The sequence below is a fragment of the Zychaea mexicana genome (genome assembly GCF_025766255.1).
Source record: "Zychaea mexicana strain RSA 1403 chromosome Unknown BDB00scaffold_58, whole genome shotgun sequence".
Taxonomy (NCBI): Eukaryota; Fungi; Mucoromycota; class Mucoromycetes; order Mucorales; family Lichtheimiaceae; genus Zychaea; species Zychaea mexicana.
This window is the reverse complement of record NW_026516721.1, coordinates 118,133-145,345: the sequence shown is the minus strand read 5'-3', so window position 1 is coordinate 145,345 and position 27,213 is coordinate 118,133. Positions and strand designations below refer to the sequence as shown.

At 43.6% G+C, this 27,213-nt stretch overlaps 7 protein-coding genes across 7 annotated transcripts; 4 read left to right on the top strand and 3 right to left on the bottom strand.

The window, feature by feature from the left end:
* Positions 1-4,640: 4,640 nt before the first annotated feature.
* Positions 4,641-7,123, top strand: BDB00DRAFT_731784 (kinase-like domain-containing protein; the record flags this gene model as incomplete). Its single annotated transcript, XM_053118326.1, has 8 exons — positions 4,641-4,760; positions 4,855-5,045; positions 5,097-5,178; positions 5,258-5,621; positions 5,894-6,082; positions 6,182-6,669; positions 6,731-6,904; positions 6,977-7,123. Coding segments are annotated over 8 exons (1,755 nt in total), but the record flags the coding sequence as incomplete, so codon positions are not given.
* Positions 7,124-8,391: 1,268 nt separating this feature from the next.
* Positions 8,392-10,882, top strand: BDB00DRAFT_767080 (uncharacterized protein; the record flags this gene model as incomplete). Its single annotated transcript, XM_053119642.1, has 6 exons — positions 8,392-8,412; positions 8,770-8,845; positions 8,943-9,116; positions 9,203-9,523; positions 9,578-9,794; positions 9,874-10,882. 6 exons carry the CDS (start codon positions 8,392-8,394, stop codon positions 10,880-10,882), a joined length of 1,818 nt encoding a protein of 605 aa, XP_052977699.1.
* A 1,018-nt stretch (positions 10,883-11,900) lies between these two features.
* BDB00DRAFT_874326 (uncharacterized protein) lies at positions 11,901-12,377 on the top strand (the record flags this gene model as incomplete). Its single annotated transcript, XM_053127214.1, has 1 exon — positions 11,901-12,377. The coding sequence occupies one exon, from the start codon at positions 11,901-11,903 to the stop codon at positions 12,375-12,377; it is 477 nt and encodes a 158-aa protein (XP_052977698.1).
* Positions 12,378-12,424: 47 nt separating this feature from the next.
* On the top strand, positions 12,425-12,686 carry BDB00DRAFT_832947 (uncharacterized protein). The gene has a single exon (XM_053124244.1). It carries the CDS (start codon positions 12,444-12,446, stop codon positions 12,624-12,626), a length of 183 nt encoding a protein of 60 aa, XP_052977697.1. The 5' UTR covers positions 12,425-12,443; the 3' UTR covers positions 12,627-12,686.
* On the bottom strand, positions 12,687-14,240 carry BDB00DRAFT_832945 (TB2/DP1, HVA22 family-domain-containing protein). The gene is made up of 3 exons (XM_053124243.1): positions 13,529-14,240; positions 13,055-13,452; positions 12,687-12,885 (listed from the first exon to the last, which is right to left on the bottom strand). Exons 1-3 carry the CDS (start codon positions 14,055-14,057, stop codon positions 12,847-12,849), a joined length of 966 nt encoding a protein of 321 aa, XP_052977696.1. The 5' UTR covers positions 14,058-14,240; the 3' UTR covers positions 12,687-12,846.
* Positions 14,241-14,643: 403 nt separating this feature from the next.
* Positions 14,644-16,139, bottom strand: BDB00DRAFT_832939 (uncharacterized protein). Its single transcript, XM_053124242.1, has 4 exons — positions 16,015-16,139; positions 15,841-15,937; positions 15,439-15,706; positions 14,644-15,265 (listed from the first exon to the last, which is right to left on the bottom strand). The coding sequence occupies exons 1-4, from the start codon at positions 16,096-16,098 to the stop codon at positions 14,743-14,745; spliced, it is 972 nt and encodes a 323-aa protein (XP_052977695.1). The 5' UTR covers positions 16,099-16,139; the 3' UTR covers positions 14,644-14,742.
* Positions 16,140-20,052: 3,913 nt separating this feature from the next.
* Positions 20,053-23,321, bottom strand: BDB00DRAFT_832933 (elongation factor 2; the record flags this gene model as incomplete). The annotated part of the gene is made up of 6 exons (XM_053124241.1): positions 23,301-23,321; positions 22,983-23,016; positions 22,588-22,837; positions 22,272-22,516; positions 20,294-22,138; positions 20,053-20,209 (listed from the first exon to the last, which is right to left on the bottom strand). Exons 2-6 carry the CDS (start codon positions 22,983-22,985, stop codon positions 20,054-20,056), a joined length of 2,499 nt encoding a protein of 832 aa, XP_052977694.1. The 5' UTR covers positions 22,986-23,016; positions 23,301-23,321.
* Between the last annotated feature and the right edge of the window lie 3,892 nt (positions 23,322-27,213).

The following is a 27,213-nucleotide window of genomic DNA, read 5'->3' as shown; positions in this document are numbered from 1 at the left end:
TGAGATAAAATAAACATGAAAATGATAGATCATTCATTCTTTTTGAATTAAAACAGCAATCTTAAAGACTTCTAGTTCCTTTCTATTGTTGAACACCACACATTTCATAAAATAAAAAATATTATATTATATTAGTGAGAATATAAAATAAATAAAAATTGACTAAAATAAATATTAACTTTTTCTTTTTAATTAAAAATAAGGAATAATAATAGTTATAAGAGTAATCTTTTAAGTTATATCTTTATACTGTATACATCTATAATTAAATTTATAAATTTTTTAAATTAAAATGTACTAAAATATCAGATTCCAAAAATTGGTACTATTATAATAGGCTTTTTATTTATATATCAATATTCAATTTCATGTTTTATAAATTAACTTTTTTTAAATTTCATCTTTAATTAAATCAAATTTAAAATTATATTTATTACTTTTTATATATCTAGTATTCTGAGCATCGATGGAAATTAGAAACTAATAAAGTTAATTTCTAAATTAATCCATGAATTTAATGATTTAATATTAATAATATAATTAATAATATATTTTATAATTAATATAAATTTTAAAATAAAATAAAATAAAATATATAATTAAATTTTTTTTTGTGGGGGGGGGGTAAAAAACAAAATATTTATTTATAGTGAAATTTAAAATTAAGAATAGTATGTAACAATTCTCTCTATACTCTATCCAATTTTTTCACTCTGTCTTTGAACCGTCTTCTTGATGTCTCCTTGTTTTCTTTGCTTTTTGATATAAAGCCTTGTTTTTAGCGGCAAACTAGGAGAACTATGACGTCGACTTGCCGTCGAACAGCTTTGACAATTCTGAAGATTTGCTCGGCAGACATTTCAACATACTTGTACACCGAGTTGTTCTTCAGATCGTCAGGTAATAGAACTTGATTGACGAAGTCCAACAGCTGTACTCGTGAGCCTATGAAAATATTCAATACTTTGTATTCATACAAACAAAGGAGACAATATACCACGAGAAAGATACTCATGGATGAGGTTTCTTTGGTCAGCGTCCTCATCGCTTTCTTCTTCTGCTGCAGATTGTGTGCTTGTGTGGTGATACTGTTGGTATTAAAAAGGAACAAAATCAATTTTTTTATGCTACCAGGAATGGTTCGGTTGTGTCGTTGTTGATGTAGCAAAGATCAACGCAGCCTATTTTGTCTACACAATCCTCGCACTCTTGTTCGTTTTTGGCATTCAATGGTTCCCTAAAGAAAATGCATGCTGCCTGGGCGCGAGTAGTTGGGTACGTTGTGACATTGGTTAATGCGGAGAAGGGTGGTATGTGAGGGATCCCATTTTTTATTTTATATACCGGTCAAGTGGAACATATATGAGTTTCTGACGTATTCTATCTAATTCACTCGATGTATGCTTTTCACCAACAACCACGCACACATGCTCTCTTTCTCTTAATATTGTATTCTTCCTCAACATTTCCTCACATTCAATATATCATAGAAAAGTAAACTTCTCACGTAACTATAATAGAGTGCCCAATGAATGAATAAAATATAATCACGTCTTATCGAATAATTTATTCGTACATCATTTGCTGCCTTCTATCAAAAACCAGCAGGAAGCGCCTCAACAAGTCAAACAGAAGTCGGAACGACATACCAAAGCCTTTCAGCTAGTCCAACATATTCTAATTCCTCTAATTAATCAATAAAAGTCGAGGAATATCAAGGACGGCATGCACATAACCCGAAAACATAGCGATCCTGAATTTTATATATAACTGTGTGAACACGTGCTTTCAGTCCACCTTGTACTTTGGCTCAGTTGCAAGGCGAGTGCCAATGACCCAATAAAAGAACCCCCACCCCTTGTCAACCAGTGCACTGTCCGTGGTGAAACTTGGAAACTTTGAGAGGGTATTGGGCGTCGGGGCTCATGTAATTCTGTTGCTTTATACACCATACGTGCATTTAGTTGGGTCGAATGCAAGCAGCGAAATTCCAATGGTTGACACGTTCAAAAATCATACGAGAAGACAGCACAAAAAAAAAGAATATGTTTCTTCCCTGGCGAACGAGCCTAAGGGAACGAGCCTTGTGCGAGCAGAAACCAGGGAACGGCCCGTGTTTCGGCAATGCAGCTGCATTTGTACAGTACATACACTACGGTTAGAGAGATAGCAACCATCACACGGTGTCTGAAAAGTGTTGAAACAGAAAGAATGAATCCGTGATCTATGCACGCAGCAGATTCTGAAAACCGATTGAAATTGAAAGTGTCAACCCGAAGCAATTGTTAGAGACCGAGGCAGCCGAATTCGTGGCAACAACGAACCTACTTTCATCCCATGACACGCTCACTTCCGGTGGAACGATGGGACCATCCAACTCGACAAAATAAAAAAGAGCAACTATTATCCATTGCTGTCCACAAGGACGTTGTACGTTTTTTTCCTAAGCTTGCTTGATCTTAGGGAATACTGCAACTACCTATCATAGAGCCTGAAGGCCAGGACTCGATTCGCCTCCAAATGCCGATTTTCGTCCTACGTCGTCATTGTTGCACGCAGTCTTCTGCACGACAACCTCACCCCCCCCCCCACACACACACTGAAGATCCCTAGTATTTATGAAAATGCAAAGGCATACATAGCCAGTCAAAAACAATGGATACTCACTCGTAATCAAGTGTATTTCTAGCAGCAGTATATCGATCTTGTTGAATGGCTTTGGTGAGGAGTCGAACGGAGGGACAATCAAGTTGCAAACTCAAATCACGACATAAACATGTAACAATTTTTCAGCATTGTCACCTCGTGTTCGGGTCGACACTGGACGTTAAACATTCACTCAGTTCACAGCGGCTATGAAACAATTATAATCGACTACATGACATATTGCCCATACGTTAGTAGTTTTAGGTAGGTAGCTGGTTTTCGGATTCGGAGATGCAAGTATATATGTATACCCTCCATGGGAAAGTGTCCTCCAAGTTGTGCTGCGATCTAGCGCATGTTAGAAGCGATGTAGTGTCAAACACTGGCTACTGCTACTAAGAGTGGGTAGCCGTTCCTCACTATAATAGCCGCTATATGTATCTCCGTTATCTGGTAACATATATATCAAAACACAATTACAGTAGGAAAGACACTTTAGAATTTTTAACGCCAACAGAACACAAGTAACAAGAAGACATAGCTGTTGTCAATGCCTTATGTGGATACCGACGGTTTCCTTTGGTAAATAATCATATAAATTATTTAATATGATACGATGGACATTTCAACAATGACGAGAAGAACCATTGGCAGAGAACAAGCTAGAACGTGAGGATAAAGCAAACGTTGGCAACAGCATGCAAGCATGTTATAATTAAATGTGGCTATCTGTAAATGGACATTAATAGTGAAGACTGTTTATAGGTGTTTTCTGGAAATAATTTACTGATTCTTTGTATAAAGCGCCATTGGCAAAGCATATATATTGATATTAAATCACCACTATGCATACGCATTTTTGAAACATTCATCCCCTAGACCACGTTTCTACAACGCTATGTACCACCCACATGTCGAGAATTTCTGTACCGACGACGCCTTGCAATGCTGTAATTCGCGGATGCTGGACGTTTATATCACGGATAAACCAATTGATCACCGCGTCAAACAAAGATCAGGGTATATCTCAACGATGATGGCTATAGAAAGAAACAGAGGATGCGGCTTAGGGGCGAGATATGTTTCTGTTTTCAACAAGTAGGTACAGAGTGAAGCGAGAATAGTTCCCAAAAGCCAATGATGGGGAATTTATTACTGTTGGGGGGTCCCTTCATGCTTTGATCATCGGGTCAGCTACCTGCTCTTTTGTTGAAGGTAAGGTAATACGAGCTGTGTCGTCACTGCACACACACACATATATATATATATATATATAGCCCATTGACTTTTAGGATTCTCAAACGTCAACAGACTGGCATAACAATATCGTTTAATTTCGGTGCACCGTTTTTCTTAAAGCAGTAAATTCATTACATATGCAGGTAAAATCTGTCAGGCTGGCAGATTTTCACAGTATTAGGACAAGCGTGATTTTTTTACAGTATCATACGTGGCCATGCATGCACTATGTACATACACGATTAAAAAGGAGAACACGATTCAATGATGGACATTCGGTCATATCTCCCAGGAGAGAGACAGAGAGAGAGAGAGAGAATGTGTACGTATATTGCCAAATGTGATCGCGTGTTTATATTTCATGTTGTTTGCAACAATTAAACATTTGAAATTTTTACACTGGGGTCCTCCTCTTGTATAATCTCTTTGCACCGACGGAACCACAAAGTGGAGTGCACAGCACAGTTGCACGTTTACCACAAAAAAAAGAAGAAAGGTTGCACGAGCATTCTACTCCACCACCCCCCCCCCAAAACTCATTTCAGGTCCAGCAATAATTGACTCCCAGTTTTCCTCGTTCCTCTCTCTCTCTCTCTCTCTCTTGCTTTTGCTCCCCTTTTTGTTCGCTCTATACTCACACACAATATACCCGGTCCGAAGAGAGAGAAAGAGAGAGAGACAAGTCCAGCCTCAAGCCGCTATTTTTTTTTATTGAATTCTCAAACTCACTTTGTTAACGGCTCATCTCGACAACCATGACCGAAATCATTAAAGATGGTTACTTGTCTGTCAAAGAAGAAGGTTTGCGCGCATGGATATGGTCCAAGCGGTTCTGTGTTTTAAGAGATCAAGCCCTTACCTTTCACAGAAACGAGGTATAGAACAAGATTAGCAAAAAGAAGTGTTCGTGTGTGTGTCCCCCGCGCTGATATACAAGGTATATTGTTCCCCATCATGGAAACGAAATAGCAATCAGGTCAATGCGTTGCCCTGATTTTTCTGAAAGAGATCACATCCGTTACGCGCACCGACCTGAAACCATACTGCTTTGAAATTGCAGTCAAAGACAAGACGTACTATATCGCCTGCAAAAGCGACGATGAACTCTATTCCTGGATGGACGATATATACAATGCAAGTTTCTTTTTCTTTCTTTCACCGTGAGACATAAGGTCGTCTTCGTGTGTGCTAACACAAACTTCGTTACAGAGATCACCTTTAGGTGCTTCAGGACCTACCAACTTTGTTCATCAAATGCACGTCGGTTTCGATCCCAATACAGGTGCCTTTACTGTACGTAGTATCACACATTGTGACAGAGAAAGTATCCTATATATAAAAGTGTGTGTATATTAATGACAATTCGTTATAGGGTATGCCGGATCAATGGACGAAACTGTTGAAAGGATCAGCCATCACGGCCGAAGATGCTGCAAAGAACCCTCAAGCTGTCTTGGACGTACTTGAATTTTATACCGAACAAACCAAACGCGAGGCAGAAGAATATGGCGCCTCACATCTCCAGGGCGCCGTTGAGCGTATGAGTGACGACCGATGGGCAGCACTGCTACAAGAGTCCAAGAGAGCTGCTCCACCGGCAGGAGCAGCAGGACCAGGAGCCAATGGCGGCCGTGTACCGCCACCACGTCCACCACCACCGCCTCCCATGGCAGGAGGTTTACCTGATGTCGATGTCAATGAGATGATGGATGAACTGTCCATTCGCCAACCGGTAAGTAGTTTGGGTTGAGGAGGTTTTTCCAAAGGAATAAAACAGGGGGGGGGGCAGCAGACAACTCACATACATGTGTTGTTATATAGCAATCCAAACTTTCGCCCAAGGGTGATCCAGTAAGTATATTACATTGAGTGGTACACACTTTCTTTCTTTCTTTCCTTTCAAAAAGGGTAAGTGTTGGGATATAAAAGGATTAACACAAGATTTCATTAAAGGGGGCTTATCCCAGCTCACCTGTTGTGAAACCACCATCGAGCCCACGACCTGAAGCCTCCAAATCTTATCGACAGCAACAGCAGCAGCAGCAGCAGCAGCAGCAATACGATTATGAACGTGAGAAACAGCAACAGCGATTAGAGCGTGAGCGATTACAATTGCAGCAACAACAACAACTGCAACAACAACAACAGCAACAGCAACAGCAGCAGCGCGAGCGCGAACGTGAACGGGAACGGGAACGTGAGCGAGAGCGAGATCGATTGCGTCGTGAAAAAGAAAAGGAACAACGTGAGCGACAGCGCGAGAGAGAAATGCGTGAGCGAGAAATACGTGAGCGAGAGATCCGGGACCGAGAACGAGAAAAGGCAGCAGCCCAAGTGTCAGGGGCAACGCAGCAGCAGCAGCAGCAGCAGCAGCAAAAGAAAAAGGTTGAACAGCGCATCTCGACAATGACGGAGGCACAGATCATGGAGAAGCTGCGGTCGGTTGTGACACGCGGCGATCCAAACTCCTCGTACAAGAAATTGAAGCGCGTTGGCCAAGGCGCATCGGGATCGGTCTATGTTGCGATTTCGCATGCGACAAACACCAAAGTTGCTATCAAGCAGATGGATCTTGCCAACCAGCCGCGCAAGGAGCTTATTGTCAACGAGATCCTGGTCATGAAAGAGTCGCAGCACCGCAACATTGTCAACTACCTTGACTCGTTCTTGGTCGGCTCCAAGGATCTCTGGGTGATCATGGAATACATGGAGGGCGGTGCTTTGACAGATGTGATTGACAATAACACAATGACGGAGCAGCAAATTGCCACTGTTTGCCTCGAGGTAAGAACAATCTGTTTACATAACAACAGCAGCAAACTGACACGGGCCCCAATTCTATAAGACGTCAGCTGGCCTGCATCATCTCCACACGCAAAACATTATCCACAGAGACATCAAATCGGACAATATCCTCCTCAACTTCCAAGGCAAAGTCAAAATCAGTGATTTTGGGTTCTGTGCTAAACTGACGGAATCCAAGAACAAACGTGCGACGATGGTTGGCACGCCCTACTGGGTAATTTAAAGCCGTAAAAATGTGTCTTTTATGCATTCTACTAAACACTAGGGTTTGATGATGATGCTTTAGATGGCCCCTGAGGTGGTCAAGCAGAAAGAGTATGGTGCCAAGGTGGACATCTGGTCACTGGGCATCATGGCCATTGAGATGATCGAGAATGAGCCTCCATACCTGGACGAAGAACCGCTCAAGGCTCTGTATCTGATTGCTACCAATGGCACACCTACGCTCAAGCACCCTGAAAAGCTGTCCCGAGAGCTCAAGAGCTTCTTGGCGGTCTGTCTTTGTGTCGATGTTCGATCGCGAGCCACTGCCACTGAGCTGCTAGAGGTAATTGCTACAAGTCCTTATTTAATAACAACAAAAGGAGAGACAAAGAGACTGACTGACTTATTATAATCATAATAGCACGACTTTTTAAAGAAGGCAGGGCCTTTGGATATCCTGGCGCCACTCATGAAATTCAAAACCAGTAAACGCTAAAATAGTTGTTTCCCGAGAGAATAAAAAAGAATTATTTATTTATTTCGGAATAATATCCCTCCTCCTCATCAGCATCATCATCCTCAGCATCATCATGACAGGGAAGGCCACTCTATCTATGCAGGGATCAGCTGTGGATAAATTTGCTGGTGGCTATTCGATCTATCAGCGAACAGCCACTCCCTCCTGCCAAGTCACCCTTTCTAAAGAAAAGAAAAAAGACACCTAGGCGAAATTCTTCCGTAGATTCGGAAATATGGTGTGCATCCTCTCTCTCTCTCTCTCGCTCTCTCTATGTAGAGTGCCCAACTGGAAGCAAAATAAAAGAGAGAGAAGAGAGAGAGGCAAAAAGGCGACGCACGTATTTGTTGTAGGAAAAGGAGGAGACAAGCGGAAATATTTTTCCTCGTCAAATGGTGCCGTTGAGTCTCCAATGCCTCTTTCTTTTCCAACACCCCCTAGCTTTGGCAGACACGCACGCACACTCACAGAGCACACACACACACACACACACACACGCACAGCACGACATTGCTCTTTCTTTCTTTTCTCTCTTTCTCTCTTTTTTTTTTCTTCCTTTCCTTTCAATTCTTTTTCTTTTTCGCTCGTCGATTGTCCCGTCGTCTCAGTACTTTCTTTCTTTCTCATTACTCGCTACTCTCCTTCTTCTTCTTCTTCTTCTACCTCCCTTTCGAAACCAACACAAAACCAATAAAACGACAGACAGAGCAGCACACACAACACCCTCTTAAGAAGAAAGAAAAACACCCTACGCGCCGCTGCTCCCATATTTTATACGCCTTTGAGTGACACAACAATACAACAACAACAACCGTGAACTATCAATGCCATTGCTAAAGCCAGGCCAGCCAATCCGAACCACTGGCAACAATCTGGTGGGCCTCTGGCGGCCGTCGTTCGTCAAGGTGGATCACCGTCTCTTCGTCTATGGCGGTGGCGGAAACGTAACGAACGACTTGCATGTACTTAATTTATGCGATATGCGCTGGGAAACGATCCAGGTAAACAAACAGCCAGCCGCTATCTCTCTATAGGACATCAACAAAAATAATCACTCCTCCTCCTCTTCCTCCTCCTCCTCCTCCTCCTTCCCTGTCCATCTATTCATCCATTCATCCCCCACCCCCACTCTTAAGCCCTACATTTGCACATACACACACACACACACACAAATCAGCAACAGCAGTACCACCAAACACCCCCTCCCTTTTACGCCCCCCCTCTCCACCCTCCCCTTCCCTGTGCAGCCCCCCCCCTCCCCTCTTCCGCTTATCTCTTTCTGCTCTTTCTGCTCTTTTCTGTGTGTGTGCGTGTGTCCATCCCTTGTCAATGTTACTGATGTTTACAACAACGGATAGACCGTCAAAGGCACTGCTCCTTGCAAACGGTACGGCCATACTGCAACACTGTGGAACAATTGCATTATCGTCTTTGGTAAGCTTTTTTCTTCTTTCATGATGATGCGTCCGCCTTTAATAGATAGATAGATAGACAGTCTACGTCAACATGATCTAACCGCCTAGAGATATAGGTGGCTGCAATGAGATTACAGAGTATTGCAACGACATTCACATATTCGACCTCGACAAGCTGACTTGGTTTCAACCCCAAGTCACCGGAAGCGTGCCTGCACGCTATCTGCACAGTGCGGTCGTGTTCGACAACAAGCTCTTTGTCTATGGTGGATTTGCAAAGAACTCGGATTGTAAGTCTTCCCTATCTAGCGCGTTGCGACCCCCACAGTTTTTTTTTGGTCAGAAAAAAATTACTAAAACCCAAGAATGCTTGTAGGCACCTATGTACTGGATGAATTGAGCGTGTTGGACCTAAAGACATTTGTTTGGTCTAAATATCACGGGGTTCCGCCACGGTACAACCATTCGGCAACCTTGATCGGACACAAGATGTACATTTACGCCGGCAAGGACGAGCACGGTAACACCGTCTCTGATCTATTTGTGATCAACCTCAATGCGCCACCTTACACGCCGCATCTCGTACTGAGCGGGTCCCAGTCGAGTGCGAGCTCACACATGGTCTTGCTCAAAAGCCAGCATTTCTGCGAAGCGGTCTGTGGCAAGTTATTGGTCTTTGGACGTTATCTCGCGCACGGTCAGCAGCAACAGCAACAGTTGACAGGAGCAGCAAACGGTACGAATCATCCAGACTCTGTGTATGGCCTGTGGATGCTGGATCTGGACACACTCGAGTGGGAGCGACAGGAATGCAATGCAAACTTTGAAGTGGGTGGCTGGAACTACTTTACCATCGTCAGCGAGACTGGGAGTCTTGGAGGAGACGAGCAGTCGCAGGTTACGATGAACAACTTGTTCTTTCTGGGTAACACTGATCCATTCCGACCCCAGGGCTATGACCATTTCAGGTATGTACTTGATCTATACATAGAAGAAGAGCGATACGTCCTGACACTATATCGTCACAACAACAACACACGTTTTTAGGGACGCACTGGTGATTAACGCAGAATCACTGGGACTGTATGACATTCCACCACCCAACTTTTCGCACGAGTTTGCACAGCTCCTCAACAATCCAGAACTATCAGACTTTGTGATCGTGCCGTCGAATGGACAAGAACTGCATGTGCACCAGGTTATCTTGATTACGCGCTGGCCGCACTTTAGGGATATCTATCGGTCGGGGATGATCGAAGCGCAGCAACGACGCATGGAAATTCCAGAACCGTACGAGATTGTGCTTGCATTTCTCAAGTACCTGTACAGCGACCGACTGGACGACAACGAGCCGTGGCAGGTGGTCTGCGAAGTGCTTGTGGTGGCCAACATGTATCTGTTGAATCGATTGAAAAAGATCTGCTGCGAACGCCTGTTTCGCCATCACATGACGGTCGAGAGCTGTGGTTTGATCTTTGAGAAGGCCATCATGGCCGATGAGGCCGGTCTCAAGATGCTTGCGCTCGACTTTATGTTTAGAAACTATGGCTCGGTCCTCAAGTCGGATGTGCTCCTGCAGATGCCCATCTCTGTGCGCCAAGAGTTCATGGAGGCGGTGCCGGACGAAGCAGTGCTCGAAGTCAGTCGCTCGTCGTCTTCCATTGTTCCTCGCACGTTGCCGTCGCCTACCAAATGTCTTGCGGCAGTCGCTGCTGCCGCGTCTACCGCTTCTTCTGTGAATAATAATACCGTCAACAATAACAGCATTACTACTACATCTACTACTAGCACTTCTCATCATACTGCCACTAATACTAATACGACTCCGTCCAGCATGCTGGGTATCTCCACTCCTCCACATTACTCGTCCCCTACCTCCTCCTCCTCGTCTTCTTCTTCTTCGTCGTCGTCGTCTTCATACAGTCCTTCAACGGCGACAGCAGCAAGTACAACAGCGGCAGCGGCAGCGGCGGCAGCAGCAGCAGCAGCAGCAGCACGGATGCGACATTCGATGAGCAGCGGGGTGCAAACAAATGGCATGAGTGTGGGCGTATAATAGACAGAAAACAAAAAGCAACATGGATCCCCGTTCCCCCACAACATTTAAAAGCTGTCCCCTTTCCCTCCTTCCCCTCCCCCCCACCCCACCCCCAAACCAGGCCAGCCAATCAATCTCAAGTTGTATATTACCGCACTTACTTTTATTATGAACACAAACAGGCACCTTTTCCTTTGCCTTTATTAAACGAACAAAACAACTAGAAAGTAGAGTCGCTGTTGGAAAAAAACCGTATTTTTCATTAATGCTGTTGTTGCTGTTGCTGTTGCTGGTGGTGCTGGTGGGTGAACACTCCTTAAGAGTGATCTACGTGCCTGATCCATCTTGTTGTTAATAAGGAATTTATTTGTTCTAATAGCTGAACCAACTGGCGTGATTTGCGCAACCTCAGACCACAGTTTTTTCTTCCTTGTCGGCTCATATGCGCTCTACTTGGTAGCGTACATACAGTCTTGTTTACCATGATTACATACAAAGAAATTTGAGTTATGTATGCTGCATTTTGTCACGCCACAGTTTTGTTTGAGTTTGTTGTTGGACTAGCACGATGTTGATGCCTATTACTTACCCACTTACTGCTAATATCATACCTCCACTCACACACTAATCAGCTCACACACACTCTCTCTCTCTCTCTTTGCCTTGCTGCTGCTGCCTTGCTGCTGCTGCTGCTGCTGCTGCTCGTAGTTTTAAACACGATGCCAAGAACTCATCCCACTTCTCACTCTCACCCCTCTCCTCTCCTCCCCCCCCTAACCAAATTTTCTTTTTTTCTACTATCGAATTTGCCAAGAAGTTCAGGGCCATGCATGACAAACCAGGCATATATCATCAACATGCAGAGACACACCGGAATTGGGATCCACACCAATTCCCACATAACGTATAAATACTAACCACCTTTCTCGCTGTTTTGACATTTTGCTCTGTATCACACACACACTACTTTTACACTTTCACTCACTCACTCACTCACTCACTCACTCACTCACTCACTCACTCACTTACTCACACAATGTTCTTCCAAGCCTCTTACTTTTTCGTCAATCGACGCGTCATTCTTGCCTTGCGCAACTCTACTAGCCATACCAATTCACCTGCAACCACAACCACCAATACCACCAATACCACTGCCTCTAGTCAACGCAAGAAGAAAAGTGTTCGCTTTAGTGGTGTCGACACTGTACGTTACACGCATAGTCCTTCGGAATACGACCGATCATACCAGATCCAGCAGCAGCAACAACAACAACAACAACAACAACAACGACACCGAAAGGCTGCTGTTGCTGCTGCTGCTGCTGCTGCTGCTGCCACAAGCACAACCACCACGATGAAGAAACCACGAAACACCAACCTGAGGATCGACACGCAGCTTGCATTGGGTGACAAATATACGGGTCCGCTTTTCTTTACGCAGCTTTCCACCAATTACGGACGCCACTGCAAACCGCATCAAGAACGCAATATTCTAATGGCATCAACGTGCTAAGACTTCCTGTCGTTCCCTTTACACACACACACACACACACACTCCTCCGACAACTCCTCTACCTTGATGACCTCCTCTTCGGTCACCCCCTCATCTGAGCAACTTTTACATATCCCAGACACCCTGCTTGTATTTCTCACATACATCTTTTACATATATACCAAAAAAGCACACACACACACACACTCTCTTTCTCTTTCTGTTTTTTTCAAGACGTTCTTTGTACAATCTAAAACGCGCACTTTGTAAATAATCATGATATATTAGATATTGTATACAATGAAATTATATTAAAAAAAACATAAACATATATATATATATATTGACTGTGAGTCGAGTGTGTCTTTCTGAGGATGGGATGTTGGAGTAGGAAGAGAGGGATGAGCGGGTAAAAGAGGAGGGATTCGACAAAAGAAAAAAATGACGGTGATGAGGTGTCTTGTTGATGAGAGATAGAAACAGTTTTTTTTTACCATGCAGCTTCTGCTTCGAGTAGCGGATATTGTTCCTAGATCATAAATGCGCGACGGAGTTATATTTTGGGATCACAGGTTGTCGTGTGTGTGTGTGCACGGAGAGCAAAGGTAAACAGGGAAGGGAAAAAAAGCCGTGCGCAGGGGGGGGGAGAGGAGCATAAAAAAGTCCTACTATCAAAATGTCACAAAATGTAGGTTTACCTGCTGTTTCTCCGTTATTACGGATGGTTCCTGCCGCTGCAGGGTTGGGGTGTATCCATCAAGGATCGAAGTAGTAGTAGTAGATTTTGCAGGTTGTTCAATTGTCAGCGTCAGAGGGTGGTGGTGGTGGTGGTCGTCGTCGTCGTCGTCGTGGTGTTGGTGCTCATGGAGAACGACATCTTCTGCATGGTGAGACTCTGGGGAGGAAGGGATGCTGTACGAGGCTGTAGGTGTGTAAGGCGGAGCAGAAGCAGGATAATTGGGCTTCTGGATCACTTGGTGACAGAGGAGCGATGCTCCCTTGGAATGCGGGCTTTGTAACCAGTACAAGAGGGCGAGTTTGTAGACGTTGTAGTTGGGGAATAATGAGAGGATATCGGATGTCCAGTTATCGAGCACTTTTAAAATGTATTAAAAATAGAAAGTATGAGTACTTTGCTAGGACCGGCGAGCGACATCCCACGGCTTTCTTACCTTGAAACGTGCCATAGATAATCCAATAGGTGAGCCATGACTTGTACTCACGTTCACGCTCAACCGCACTGCTGCTGCTGCTGCTGCCATGTGTTGCTTGTTCTTCAACTTCTTCTTCTTGTTGTTGTTGTTGCTCCTTAACAAGTCGCCAACACTGCCAAGCGGGGTAGACAACACCCACGAGATTCAGCGCGAGCCGTGTTGACTGTTTGTAAAATCGCCGAACTCCACCTGCAATCCCTGCCGTCAAGCTCACAAACAGAAGGATCGGATTGACTCCTTTCCGTACAAGAAAGCGGAATAGCCGTGACTGGGCATAGATTGTCTCTAGCGAATGAACACGGCTTATGGATGCTTTACCGAACGGTCGAGTGAGGAATTCGAGGTTGATCGGAGACTGGCGATTTAAGGATTCCAGAAAGCGTTCAATCGCACTCGAGGTGGCATGCAGTCGAAAGTCAACACCCGCGTTATTGTTGTTGTTGTACGGATGGTCGTGATCGTGGTATGAGTGGTACGATTCCGTCATGTTGAATTAATAGGCTGGTTTCTTTTTTTTTTTTTTGCCCGTGCTTGAGGGGAGGGGTGAGGGGGGAGGGGAGGGAGTTTTGGTAATATGTACAGGGTAGTATTGCTGTAGAGTGGTCAGCTCTATTAGCAGTTGTAGTTAAAGTGCGAAGGAGGGGCTCCAAAAAAAAAAAAAAAAAAAAAACTCAAAGAGCGAGAGAGACCAAGTAATAATTTCTCAATTAGTCTTGCTGGAGGGAAATCTGCTACTGCTATTACTACGCAATTATCGCCACTAGTAGCATTAGCAGTAGCGGCAGCGGCAGTAGTGGCAGTATTAGCAATGGTATAAATCTCTCTCTCTCTCCTTTTGCCTATTTTCCCTTGTGAGTACTTGGCCGGATGGACACGATGGAAACGATGGAATGGAACATTCACTTTTCGATATCCAAGAAAAGGAGGATCATGTTCTCCTTCTACTCCTCGTCGTCTTTTTTGCTATCAAGAGACCCTTTGTCCTGTTCCTCCTTTCCCAATGATGAATGAAAGTCGTCGTTTGGGTGTCACAAGGGTTGATCAAACGCTATCACGTGGAAATGCAATTCACGTAATAAGCCTCGTGGTTTTTCTATCTTCTGTTCAAATTATAGCAAGGGAAATTCTTGGTTGGGTATATATATATATATATAAAAGAAAAAAGTTCTAAACTATTCGACGTTGTGGGGAAGTACAACGACGAGGTTTTTGCTTAACGTATCTGCCACCATGACCAGCATTTGTTCCTGCAGCACTGCTTGCTGTTGATACGAAGCAAGGACGTACTGAACTGCCGAAACAACCTGGGCAGCTGCATACTGGTACACGATATAACCCGTCAGGACAGCCATCCCATACATGGCACAGATCGATGCCGCAGTCTTGGCAAGGAGCCACATTGCTTCGAATGGACGCAGCGACAGGTGGAGGCGCTCCACGTAGACAGGGAGCAAGGATTGGCTGAGTACGCGGATGTCTCGATACGAAAGCGGAACAATCATCGTCAAACCCCGTTGGCCAGCAACAGTCAGCCGGAATTCCAGGTAGCTGCAGAAATCGTAATACGCTTGTTCAGGCACGAACAACTTGTACCGCATGTCGCGTAGAAACCGTTGTTCAAGCCGGTTGATCTCTTGGCAGTTGTATTGCTGTGTAAAATCGGCCCAGTCAGCATTGGTCCATGTCACATCCGCACTAAATATAAAATAGAGTCCAATGGAAGAGGGAGGGAGTTAAAAACGCCAGCAGTCATTGTCGTCATCCTCATTTTAACTGATAGGTATATCTATTTTCTTTTCCTCCCCAGACACATAATATGTAGCTACAGGATCCGTAGTTGCTTGAAAAAAAGATATATTGACACTTACAGGAACTTATCGGCAACAATAACGCTGGCCACGAATAAGTCACGCGGTGTCCAGTTCGTGTTGCTGCTGATAGTACTCGCAGCATTGCCGCAGCCCGGATGGAGGTGATCAATGTACCAGAGACAAAGGATCAAGGACGAGCATGAAATTTGAGCACGTGCAAGGGTTTTTCGAATGAATTTAACGTTGGCGCGCAGGGCTTCGGAGGCCGATGATGGTAATGAGGAGTAGCGGTTGACAAGACTTGCAATAAAAACAGCAGTGAAATCTGTAGCAAACAGTTAAAGTCACTCCCGCTGTTGTTGTTGTTGTTGTAGTAGTAGTTCATCATCTGAATGGATGGATGGATTTCTTAACGGGTTCCATTTTCATCCCAAAGGGAAAAGTTTCTTTTTAGGTTACCTATCAGTTCCATAGGTATCACTGTAGATGTATCATGATAACCTCGATGTTTTGCCACACCGAGCATATGCTGAAAAGCAACCATGTGGCCATAATACTAAAAGTGGGTGGGCAAATAAGTATCAGGATACTATCAATGTCGACATTGTTGTTTTCTTTCATATGAATTATTACCGAACGATCGGCATGGTGGGCCATTTTGTCTCTTTCTGACTGTTCTTTTCGTAATAATGATCGTTTTGAATTGCGTTTCGACATGACGATTCGGGGATATAGGAAAGAATGTAGCGAGTAATAAGAAAAGAAGGAAGGGTTTTGAAGGACGCTAGTACAATTGGGCTTATGTTTGCTAGTTTATTTGGGACCCCGCTGCAGAGGGCAGCTCATGCGCATAAGCAGTGGAGGACTGACCAAAATTTACTGACACCATCATCACGCTGCTGCCCTAACATGCTGCTGCTGCTGCTGTGGGCCTTCTTTTGTATATGTCTCATGAAATATACTTTATACGTAGTACAGCATAGATAAATTGCACTGAAATACTATTGAAGCTTCAAAAACAGCACATTACATAAAAGTGCCATTCGTGGATACTTGTGAAAGATATAATACGTGCATGTGCAGGCTTATTTTCCTTGGGCGCGCGAACTGCCATGGATGATCGATAAGTCCATCGGTCATAGATTGCCTGTTTTATGATCCATTGTTGTATCTTCCAACATATTGAGGGTACCTTGGCTGTCTGTTTTACACAAGTTTCAGAAAAGACAATGTCAGCAGCTAATCCAGCAATAGAGACATGGCAAGCTTCATTCTACCTGCAAATAGTAGAGCTTTTCTGTAATTCCGGGAACAAGCATGATGTGGCTATGTATCACGATCACACAGCACGTCGAGTCACGCTACTGTACTGCTATAACCATGACATAAACGTCTTGATAGACTACCTGATGTTCCTTGTCAAAAGTTTATGAAATACTGTTTATTTAGCTCTGACATGTTTCTAAATTGCAATGTTTGTAGCTTCTAGTCCAGCAACAATAAAGTGACATGGTTTTTTTAAGCTCCTTTTGTCTGCAGATGGCATTTGCATCATTCCTGTCCAAGCATGCTGTGAACATGACAATCTCCGCGCGATGTGCTATTCTTCTTATGAATAACACGTTTTAAGAGTCGTTGCGACCGATAAATAAACCTTAAAGAAAGCAGGGTGTATATTTCATACTAGCCAAGTAGCTGAAGCACCCATTTCCAGTACCACTCCGGGGCCTTCACGGCAGTAAGTTGCGGGTACATCTCTTCTAGGACTTTCGCCCATGTCTCTCCCCTTTTACCAATGTCGTCCTATTTTTGGAGGATCGTCACCCTTCGTCATCGTCCAGGTCATCTTTCCACATGATCACAATTTTTGAGCAGCAAAGGCTATTATCCATTCGTTCAGATTGGACAACTGCTGGCACCAGTGATGAATTTTCAATTGTTTTTTTTTTTTTGGTGAGCAGCTTGGGTTTCAGATAGTGCGTAGTGGAATGTGTGTCGGTGATAGCAAAGAACATGAATGAACGGGCTCTATATAATGTACTTGGTCTTCAGAGTATAAAAGGCAATGAAAAAAATTGGACCTTAAGCAATTCTACCAGTGAGTCACCTAACAATTGATTTATGTCATTTCTGATAATTGCATGTAATGAGTAGATATTTCCCGTTAATAGTTAGCGCAACAAGCATAAGCACTAAACTGTTTTGTGCTTGTGCGACACTTTTAAGCTGCCACGCACTGAGCTTAGCATCAACGATGTCCGCGGTCAGACATATTACTTCTTTTAGTTAGAGAGAAGGAGGGCTCTCTTTTTTTGTGTAATGAGCTTATTTCCACAGGTGCTTAGCATTGAGTTATATTATATCTAACTACAAACTTTTGAATCACTGCTCTTTCGCAAATGAAATACCTCTTAGGGCAGAAAAGTTTGCGATCAAAGCTATCCCCAAAAGCAATTAATTTTCTCTCCCTTTATCTGCCTTACATTAATTCTGGTACCCATTTTAATTCCAATTCTTATACTACGTTCTGTAAAGGCATCGCAACACGTCTACTCTCAAGTCAATAGCTTTCAAGTACTACAGCGAGATTTTACTACGAACACGGCGTTGGTCAAGCAATCTGATGGTCAAACTCTCTCACTCGAAATTGGGGGGCCTTATACCATTGACAATGCAACCAATGTTCTTGTTGGTGACGTTTGGGTTATGAGTGGCCAAAGCAACATGCGTGGGAGTGCCTTTTACACCAATCCTTGGACTGACCCCCCGTCAACATACCCAGAATATGTTGATGAAATGGTACACCTGTTTCAATCCAATGAGGATTGGAGCTTACAGTGGTCCCCCGCTTTTTGCAGATCCTCAGTTTTTGCAGATTTTTTTGGAGCACACCCGCTCATCACTTAATAAAATTGCAGTTTCCTCACTTTTTGCATTTTGCAGGCCAAAAATGGGGACCTGCAATTTTCCGCTATTAACTCAGGAGCCTGGGACACAGAGTTTCGAACCAGTGACATCTACATGTAATGCTGATAGATAGCATTGCTTTGCTATTCAGTAAGCTTTTGGTATATCGCTTTTACCATAGTGGTGTGGAGGTGTCGATAGTGCAGTATTTAAACATCAAAAGTGAGACGACAGCCTTTTATATAAGAGTGGAGTTATAATAAGTAGCCTCAGCACAGCACCAATATCTTTTAATTGGTTTACTATCATTGACACTTGATTAACATAATAGACTCAGTCTGTGTAAAATCTCATACTCATCCTCATCTTTTGCAGTTCACCAAAAACCGCTGCTGCAAAGAGCGGGGGACCACTGTATAACGACGGACTGAAAAATCATTCTACTACTTCCTGTACAGTAATTCCCTCTCTTCTCGAACACCACTCTCTACATTTCATTGTTATTTGATATATTCTGGCATGTGTTAAATAGCGATGTTGATAAGATTTACTCAATACCACAAAGGAACATTATATTTTACATCACTTTGATTTATGGCTCTCCCGTTAATATATGGTATAGCAAATAACAGAACACACCACTTAGGTATACTCATAATCTTGCGGACACCCCCACAAGTATATATTTATAGGATGTGTGTAACCTGATGAGGATTAAAAATAGAAGGGGGTGTCCGTAAGGATTAGAGGGGGGTGTCCGTATCAAAAGCCAAAGAAAGATTGTCCAGTTCAAATAAGTCCCTAGAGCAAAAAGATCTCTGTAGTAGGCTCGTCAGACTTTCTATAATAGAGGGATGATCCTTTTGTTGAGTGGGGAAAGAAGGATGAACCGGCATGGAAATACCAAAGCATTCATGTTCTTTAGCGTTCTCCAGCTTGATACTAGGCTATATGAGCAGCTTATACAAGATGATAGAGGTAAAGACGTCTTTCAAGGCACAATCACATAGAGTATGTACAGTACCGCATTGTTAAGCTCAAAATTTGTACAAAAGTCTCTTTGTGGAAAGCTCACCAGCTATGTCAGCACCACGAACCTTGTAGTGACTCATCAAGCAAGGAGTGAAGTGGTAACAAAGAGACAGCCGCTATTGACATTACACTATTTAGACTGTTGGATGTGGGACACGAGGATGATTATCGGAAGAGCGTGTTGGTGCAAAAGCGAAAGAATGAATAACACTCACTGCCGTATCGTTTCTTCTTATGCTTTATTCAATGGTGCTTACGAACGAACAGCATAACCAACGCGCTAACAACACAAACACGACACCTGTTCACTCACCAAACGATTACCATCGCGCAATCAATAAAAAGATCATGCATGAACTGTTCTATAATGGGCGTTGGATTCCACGCCTAAGATCTCTTAAACTCATTCTTACCCTTTCTTACCCTTTCTTACCCTTGCTTACCCTTGCTTAGTCAAGCTTTTATATGACACTCAAAACTCCCTAGATCTGATGTCAAATAAAACACCAGCTTTTAAACGTATTGCAGTATAGAGAAGGATAAGGCATTCTTGCTTGAATCCAAACCCGTTACCAAACCCACTTGGATAAATACCATCCCAATGTCAGTGAAAGCAACAGAAGACAGTATATGCTCCCAGAAAATGCAAAATAAATATGTGTAAATCTTTGTTGTTGTTGTATGCAAAAGAAACGAGTTCTCTAAGAGAACGAAATGATAGTGTATGTCGATTTTACAACTTGTCGTAGTACTTGTCGAGACCAGGGATATCTTCGACAAGACCCTTTCTCTTACGGACGTTACGGATGATATCGTAGACCTTGTTACCGGCTTCCAATGGGTCACCGGTCATGGCCTGCCAGTGATCGAAGACAGCTTGAGGGAAGGCCTACATGAATAAGAAAGTTAGTTCACAATTCATTCATATACACACCAACATGCGCTCTGCTCAGCCTCCTTCATGATATTTTACCTGACCAGCAGTGGCAGCACGCAAATCAGCGGTGAAACCGAACGATTCGTTGACGGGCATGTAGGCCTTGATGTTCATCATGGGGGTACCAGGGCGCTGCTCCTCAGAGAAGACCATACCACGACGACGGTTAAGAACAGAGTAGATACCACCCATGGCAGAGTCGGGGCACTGGATTTCGACGAGGTAGACGGGTTCCTGGATACCGGGCTTGGCGGTAAGCATGGAAGCGTAGACGACACGACGGAATGTGGGGATGATCTGACCACCACCTCTGTGGATAGCATCAGCGTGAAGGACGACATCCAAGATGTTGAAGCGACAGCCACGCAAGTTCTCTTCGGCAAGGGGACCTTCCTTGGTGGCCCACTGGAAGGCAGCGACACAGGAGTCCTTGATTTCGTTCAAGTACTGGACAGCCTTGGTGACATCGACAACAAGGTTAGGACCGGTGGCATCGGGACCGAAACACCAAATCTTACGGGCCTCAGTGACATCCCAGTTGTACTGGTCAGCCAAGATACGGGCACGAGCCTTGAAATCATCCTTGGGACCGACCTTTGCCTGTTCGATATCGTTGGAAAGCTCGTCATCCAAGGGCATGGCACGCATGAAGATACGGTTGTGCTTGTTGGGCGACTTGGACAAGCAGTCCATTGAGGATTCGGCAGTGACGGTCTCACGGTACTGGACGACGGGGTCACCAGTGCGGATGGGGACCTGGGCGTGGTCTTCCTCAAGATCCTTCAAGATAATTTCCAAGTGAAGTTCACCAGCACCGGCAACAATGTGTTCACCAGAGTCAGAGGTGTAGGTCAAGACACAGGGATCGGACTTGGAGAGACGCTTCAAGCCTTCGACGAGCTTGGGCAAGTCGTTGGCGTTCTTGACTTCGACGGCAACCTGCACGACAGGAGAGACAGAGAACTTCATGACCTTCATGTTGTGGGCAACCTCGGAGGTGGTGATGGTACCGGACTTGACCAAGAACTGATCGACACCAACCAAACCAATGATGTTACCAGCAGGGCAGTCATCGATGGCTTCGGTGTTACGGCCCATCATAAGGACAGTACGCTGGATGGACTTAACAGCCAAGTCGGTCTTGGAACCGGGGACGTAGTTGGGACCCTGGATACGGACCTTAAGACCAGCACGGATGGTACCAGAGAAGACACGACCGAAAGCGTAGAAACGACCCTTGTCGGAGGTGGGAACCATCTTGGAGACGTACATCATCAAAGGACCGTTGGGGTCACAGTCGCGGATACCCTGGGCACACTCGTCGTCGGAGGGACCTTCGTACAAGTTGACGACACGGTACTTCTGGGCAGTGACGGGGGAAGGCAAGTGGATACAGATCATTTCCAAGAGAGCATCACCAGCAGGCAAGAACTTGCGCATGACGACCTTCATCAACTGCTTGCCCTCCAACTCCTTTTCTTCGGACTTCAACTGGATGTCGAGCTTCTCCAAAAGAGTGGGGATCTGCTCCTTCTTGAAGTTCATGATCGTATCGAAGATCTTGTAGATGGGGTCCAAGATGAACATGTTGAAAGCACGCTCCAACTGCTTACCGCTGGCATCGGTGTCCTTGGTAGTCCACTTCTTGGTCTTGGGGTTGAAGTAGTTCTCGCCCCACAAACGCTGCATCATCTTCTCCTTGTCGACACCGAACTTCTTGGAGTAACGGACAGCGAACTGACGGAGGGTGAAGCCCCAACCGTGAAGACCGGAGGCGAAGGCAACAGTGCCCTGGTCGGGGTAGACCTGGACATCACCAAGAGCTTCATCAAAGTAGGTGGCAATGATGACGTTGACGGATTCGATCGTACGGGCGAAAGCCTAGCGGAAATATTCATGTCAGTAAATAGGCCTTAAAAAGGATAAATATGCACATATCCCACACACAGCACGCAGCAGACCACAAGAGATTTGCTGCCGCCTGGTCTCCTGAAAACCACAAATATGCACATACATTGTACAACTCCTCCTTGTCCAATTGCAATTCAAGCAAGGCACGATCAATCTTGTTGATGACGATGACGGGCTTGATACGCTCACCCAAAGCCTGACGCAAGACAGTCTCGGTCTGGACACAGACACCTTCGATACAGTCGACGACGACAAGAGCACCATCAGTGACACGAAGGGCAGCAGTAACTTCAGAAGAGAAATCAACGTGACCGGGCGAATCGATCAAGTTGATCAAGAAATCCTTGCCTATAAACAAACGATGTGTTGTCTGTAAGTACCAACTGAAATACTAAAGGGAGTATTTCTCAATATTTTACCAATAGTCTTCTGGTTCTTGATTTCCTTGATATCTTCCTCGTGCTCCAAAGCGAAGTACATGGAGATAGCGGTGGACTTGATGGTAATACCACGCTCCTGTTCATCCTTACGGGTGTCCATGAAACGGGTCTCACCAGCACGACCGGCAGAGATAATACCGGCCTTGGAGACCAAGGAATCGGTCAAAGTAGACTTGCCGTGATCGACGTGAGCAATGACAGACATGTTACGGACGTTCGTAACTTTGTCCTATAATTATTATTATAAAACATGGGTTGGATTAGCAAATGTTAGCCGTTTATAACATAAGCTCCCCGTTGTTATGTAAAATGTCGCCGGCGAATTCCGTATTTTCTTGCTTGGTTGTGTTAGCTATACAAAATGAATAGCTTACCATCAAACCACGGATCTCCTCAATAGTAAAGTTCTATAGACACGTAAGACATCCAGGATTCAACGATTAGTTACATTGAACACTCTCAGTGCAGGTTCCCTCTTTGCATAAATCCTGTCTTTTCCAACTTACCACTAGTTACGCGCGCATGGGAAAAAGCACACACAAATAGGTATAGGTTGTTGTTGTTGTTGTTATGTTATTATGGTTGTAAAGCGTGTGAGAATATGTCATTTTTTGGCTTGCTTGCATCCATCACACTTCCCCACCCCCACCCCAAACATTTTCCCACACGTCCATCTGACAGGTAAACACATCCATCCATCCATCATCCATCCATCCATTCACTTCACAACCGATTGACGTTAACCCCAAGGTAGGATACTTTACCCATATTGAATAGCTTGGCAAAGGGATGGAGTGATGAAGAGAACTTCGCCTTTGGGCTGACTTGAAAACTTCAAGACTGGGCAGGCAAAATGAAGCAATCTGATTCGTTGCTTTTCTCCAACTTTCGCGTTCGGGCGGCATAAGCTTCACGGGTAAACTATTTAATTTACTCGGCTGGTTTCGCAAAAGTTGCTCATTTGCTAGCGTCACGTCCAGCATGCTGGATAAAAACTGCCAGTTTATTTATTGGATTTCCACTAATACAGCATATGTTTGTTATGGTTGCATATGGAATGGGAGCATGGCCTCCGTTGTATAAATTTTTTATTACATGATAAGGTTAGAAAGCAAGAGAGGCAAAGAACAAATGTTATTACTTGTGCCTTGATTGAGAATGGTACAATACGAGTTTGTTTGCGCTCAATACGTTGCTATACATTGAAGAGCCATGACAAAGAAGAGAAATAATTATCTCGTGTCATACTTTGCTGGATCGTATGAAAAATAGAATGGTGTCGCGTCTGAGGGGTATGTGAAAAAACACACGTGCGATTCCAATTTAGTAGAGACGACACTGTTGATTACATATGGTATCGAAGTGTATGCTGCACCTGCTGTAGATTCAATGAATCTGAAGGGCTTTACCTTGCGCTTGAGAGCCAGATCACTGAGCGAGAGCCAAAGGACGGACCCAAGAGAATATAGAACCATGAAGTCATCACACCCCGTCAATTCCTAATGCTACCGTAGAACTACCACAACACCAATAAACCGTACATAAAAGGAAAGATTTGGCGCGCAATATGAATATGTTCCTGTCTGAGGAGCGACGCTGTCCCTATAATGCAAAGTAATATGGAAAAATAGCAGACCCATCATCTCTCCTTCCAATGAACGAAAAGCTTTTAACGCGAGAGTAACATCCTGAGGATCTACTGTGAAGAAGTGACCACATGTACACGAGGACGCGAGAGGTATTAGTACATACAAATGATTGGCATTGATGTAAAACATTGTATGATGACAGAAATATGCGAAAGAATGAGAAAAAAGGTAATTGAATTATAGAGCACTTACAATGTCTCCATCTCCGTGTATTTCCATATACTTCTGAGATTTTCACTCAAGCAGTACAGTAGCGCTGAAGAGTATCATTATTATGATACAGTATGCGAACTATTGAATCCAACGATGGGTTCACATTGACTGCATATCAACATCTGACGCAGCCCACCGATACACTCCCCCTCTTTTTTCTCTTCTTCGTAGCAATTAGCACCGCCACTATCGTGACCATCTCCGTTTATATCTATTGACAATATAGATAATTATAACCGGCTACTTTTTCATAAAAGAAGCCAGACCAAGTATGTACTGTATCCAACAAATCACTCGAGTAATATTTCTCAGATTAAACCACGTCATTAGTCTTAAACCGGCTGGCACCTTTTACTTTCCTGTCTCATGTAATCGATATATTACATTGCAAAGACCAGTACATAGATATGGATGGGAAAAGGACTTAGGACAAGAGACTTAAAGCTTATCAGTACGCTCTCCATAGCTTTGACGCGCCAAAAGGTTTGTAAGACTTTTTTTTGAGCGACACAATCGCCCATTGTGCACATTTCACTGTTTTAAAAAGTATGATATTGTAAAAGTTTGATAACTCTGTCTCTTGGTTCAGGTATCATAAATGCTTTATTCTATCGATCTTTTTTTGGCGCGACGTATGAAAATATAATACTAGGGAAGTAATCAATTTGCTGGATATAGTGGTAACTCCCAAATCAAAAAGGTACATACTAAACCGAGCGTCTGCTGGAGTCCGCTTGCTGCCATATCAAATGCGAAGTTGCTTTCTGGACGTGAGCCGTGGAACCTTCCTCAACACCATTGTCATCACGTACACACTAGCCTCTTCTTTTTTCTTTCACGCTGGTTTTCCAAGCTTTTTTGCGCTTTTATCCTACAATCATTTGTCCTGGTATACAGTACATGTTGTCTCTTCTTCGGAGGAGGTCCCTCAGGAGGTTACGTACTCTCGCATGATAAACGTTTCTTTCAGTGGAAAGAGAGATGACTGCTCTGTTTTTTATCATTACTACTTTGCATTATAGTGACAGCGTCACGCTTAAGACAAGAAGTTATTAATATTTCGCGCCAAACATCTCCTTTCTATTTTCTTGGATGTGCGCTTTCCTGCATGTTTTATACAGTTGCACCCCGGTTTTTGCAACCCTTGGGTTTGCAATTCCTCGTATATCTGCAACTTTTTTTTAAAAATCCATAAAAACTTGGTAGTTTCGCAAATTTGCAACTTGCAAATGAGTTTATACGATTTGCACGTTATCGGGGTAAAAACAGCTTCAATTCATATCAACTGAAAGAAGCATCTGTTGCGTATTATCGAGGAATAAAATGATACGGTTACTACACTAGACAGCTTCAATAAAAGAACGGTCTTATATATACAAGTAGTAGCATTTAGAGCTGTGTGAAATCCCCACAGAACGTATCGTACATCATCTCTGACAGATAAACAATGGGCTAGTGTTTATAGGATGACTTATCCAGTGTCTAGTTGAAGCAGAATTGTTTACCCCGTTACTTGCAAATTCTCACTTTTTGAAAAAAAAAAAATCGGAAAACCCTCGGTTGCAAAAATCGGGGTACAGCTGTAAGTGCTGTGGTAGTGCTACGGTAGCATTAGAATTTGAGGTATGGTATCTCTACGGATCAAGTTTTTTTCTGGGACTTTTGGCTCTCCCTCAGGGACATGGCTTTAAAGAGCAAAGTGAAGCCTTGTACATTCGTTTAAATCTACAATTCAGGTGCAGCATACACTTCGATACAATATGCTACCATCAGTGTCCTAGCTAATTTGGAATCGCATGTGTGTTTTCTTATACATATACCACCCAGACGCGACAACTATCTATTTTCACTCGATTCAGCATAGTATATTTGTTTGGTCATGTCAACTGCTCTGTTTAAAAATGCTCTCAAATATCTATGTAAAAACATAGAGTATCTTTCGAATTGTTTAGGGAGTTTATATGCCAAGTTCCTAATGTTAAAGGATATGATCTGCCAAGCTCTTAGTATGCTTTTATAAACAATACTGTTTATATCGATCATAGTAGGACATGATCCTATGACTTCAATGATAATACAAATAGAGCATGGTGCTCCTTATATATTACAGCAGATGCGTGTTACACTCTAGACCATGGTTACTGACGGAAAAAAAGACATTCACAACAGCTAATATTGTTATTGTTGCACATTAACTTATCAGGAATCTTTTTTTCACGGGTGCATCACGTAACAAAATGCACAAGTACACAAGGACGGAAGACAATGATATACAGAGTTCCATTGTTTGTTGTCACTGGGCTATTTTTTCCGTTTTGCGGGTAAGATGCATAGATTTAATCAGGCTTAGTCAATTGCTATTGTCATAGGGCAAAAAAAAAGTGTGATTCATATGCCCATATCTGTGCACTGTGCATAGCAGATCCGGCTCACCTGCTTTTCCACAGAAAAGTTTAATTTTCGATTGTCATAGCAACCATATATATAAAATGACTTGGTCCGAATGTAAAAAGGTCCGTGCATGTAAGTTTTGCATCGTAGAATGCATTATGTGCTATGTTTTTCATTATAGTGTGAATAACTATGATACTACAGTTTCAATTCTTGAAAAAAAGGAGGGATGTACATTTTGTTTTGTTGGTGTGTGTGTGCTGTGCGTGTGTGTGTGAGAAAAGTGAGGGATAGGATGGTATGAAATGTGTTTGTGTGTGCTTGCTTACAAAATTTTCAAGAGGCACACAAA

What these genes read in the sequence shown, in the direction of transcription:
- BDB00DRAFT_832947 (XM_053124244.1), top strand. Translation starts at nt 12,444, where the DNA reads ATGACCTCCTCTTCGGTCACCCCCTCATCTGAGCAACTTTTACATATC.
- BDB00DRAFT_832945 (XM_053124243.1), bottom strand. Translation starts at nt 14,057, where the DNA reads ATGACGGAATCGTACCACTCATACCACGATCACGACCATCCGTACAAC. An exon ending in TATCTATGGCACGTTTCAAG is followed by an intron (nt 13,453 to 13,528) that starts GTAAGAAAGCCG and finishes ACATTTTAAAAG; the next exon opens with TGCTCGATAACTGGACATCC. An exon ending in TAATAACGGAGAAACAGCAG is followed by an intron (nt 12,886 to 13,054) that starts GTAAACCTACAT and finishes TTTATGATCTAG; the next exon opens with GAACAATATCCGCTACTCGA.
- BDB00DRAFT_832939 (XM_053124242.1), bottom strand. Translation starts at nt 16,098, where the DNA reads ATGTCGAAACGCAATTCAAAACGATCATTATTACGAAAAGAACAGTCA. An exon ending in GATACCTATGGAACTGATAG is followed by an intron (nt 15,707 to 15,840) that starts GTAACCTAAAAA and finishes TGTTTGCTACAG; the next exon opens with ATTTCACTGCTGTTTTTATT. An exon ending in ATTGTTGCCGATAAGTTCCT is followed by an intron (nt 15,266 to 15,438) that starts GTAAGTGTCAAT and finishes TTTTATATTTAG; the next exon opens with TGCGGATGTGACATGGACCA.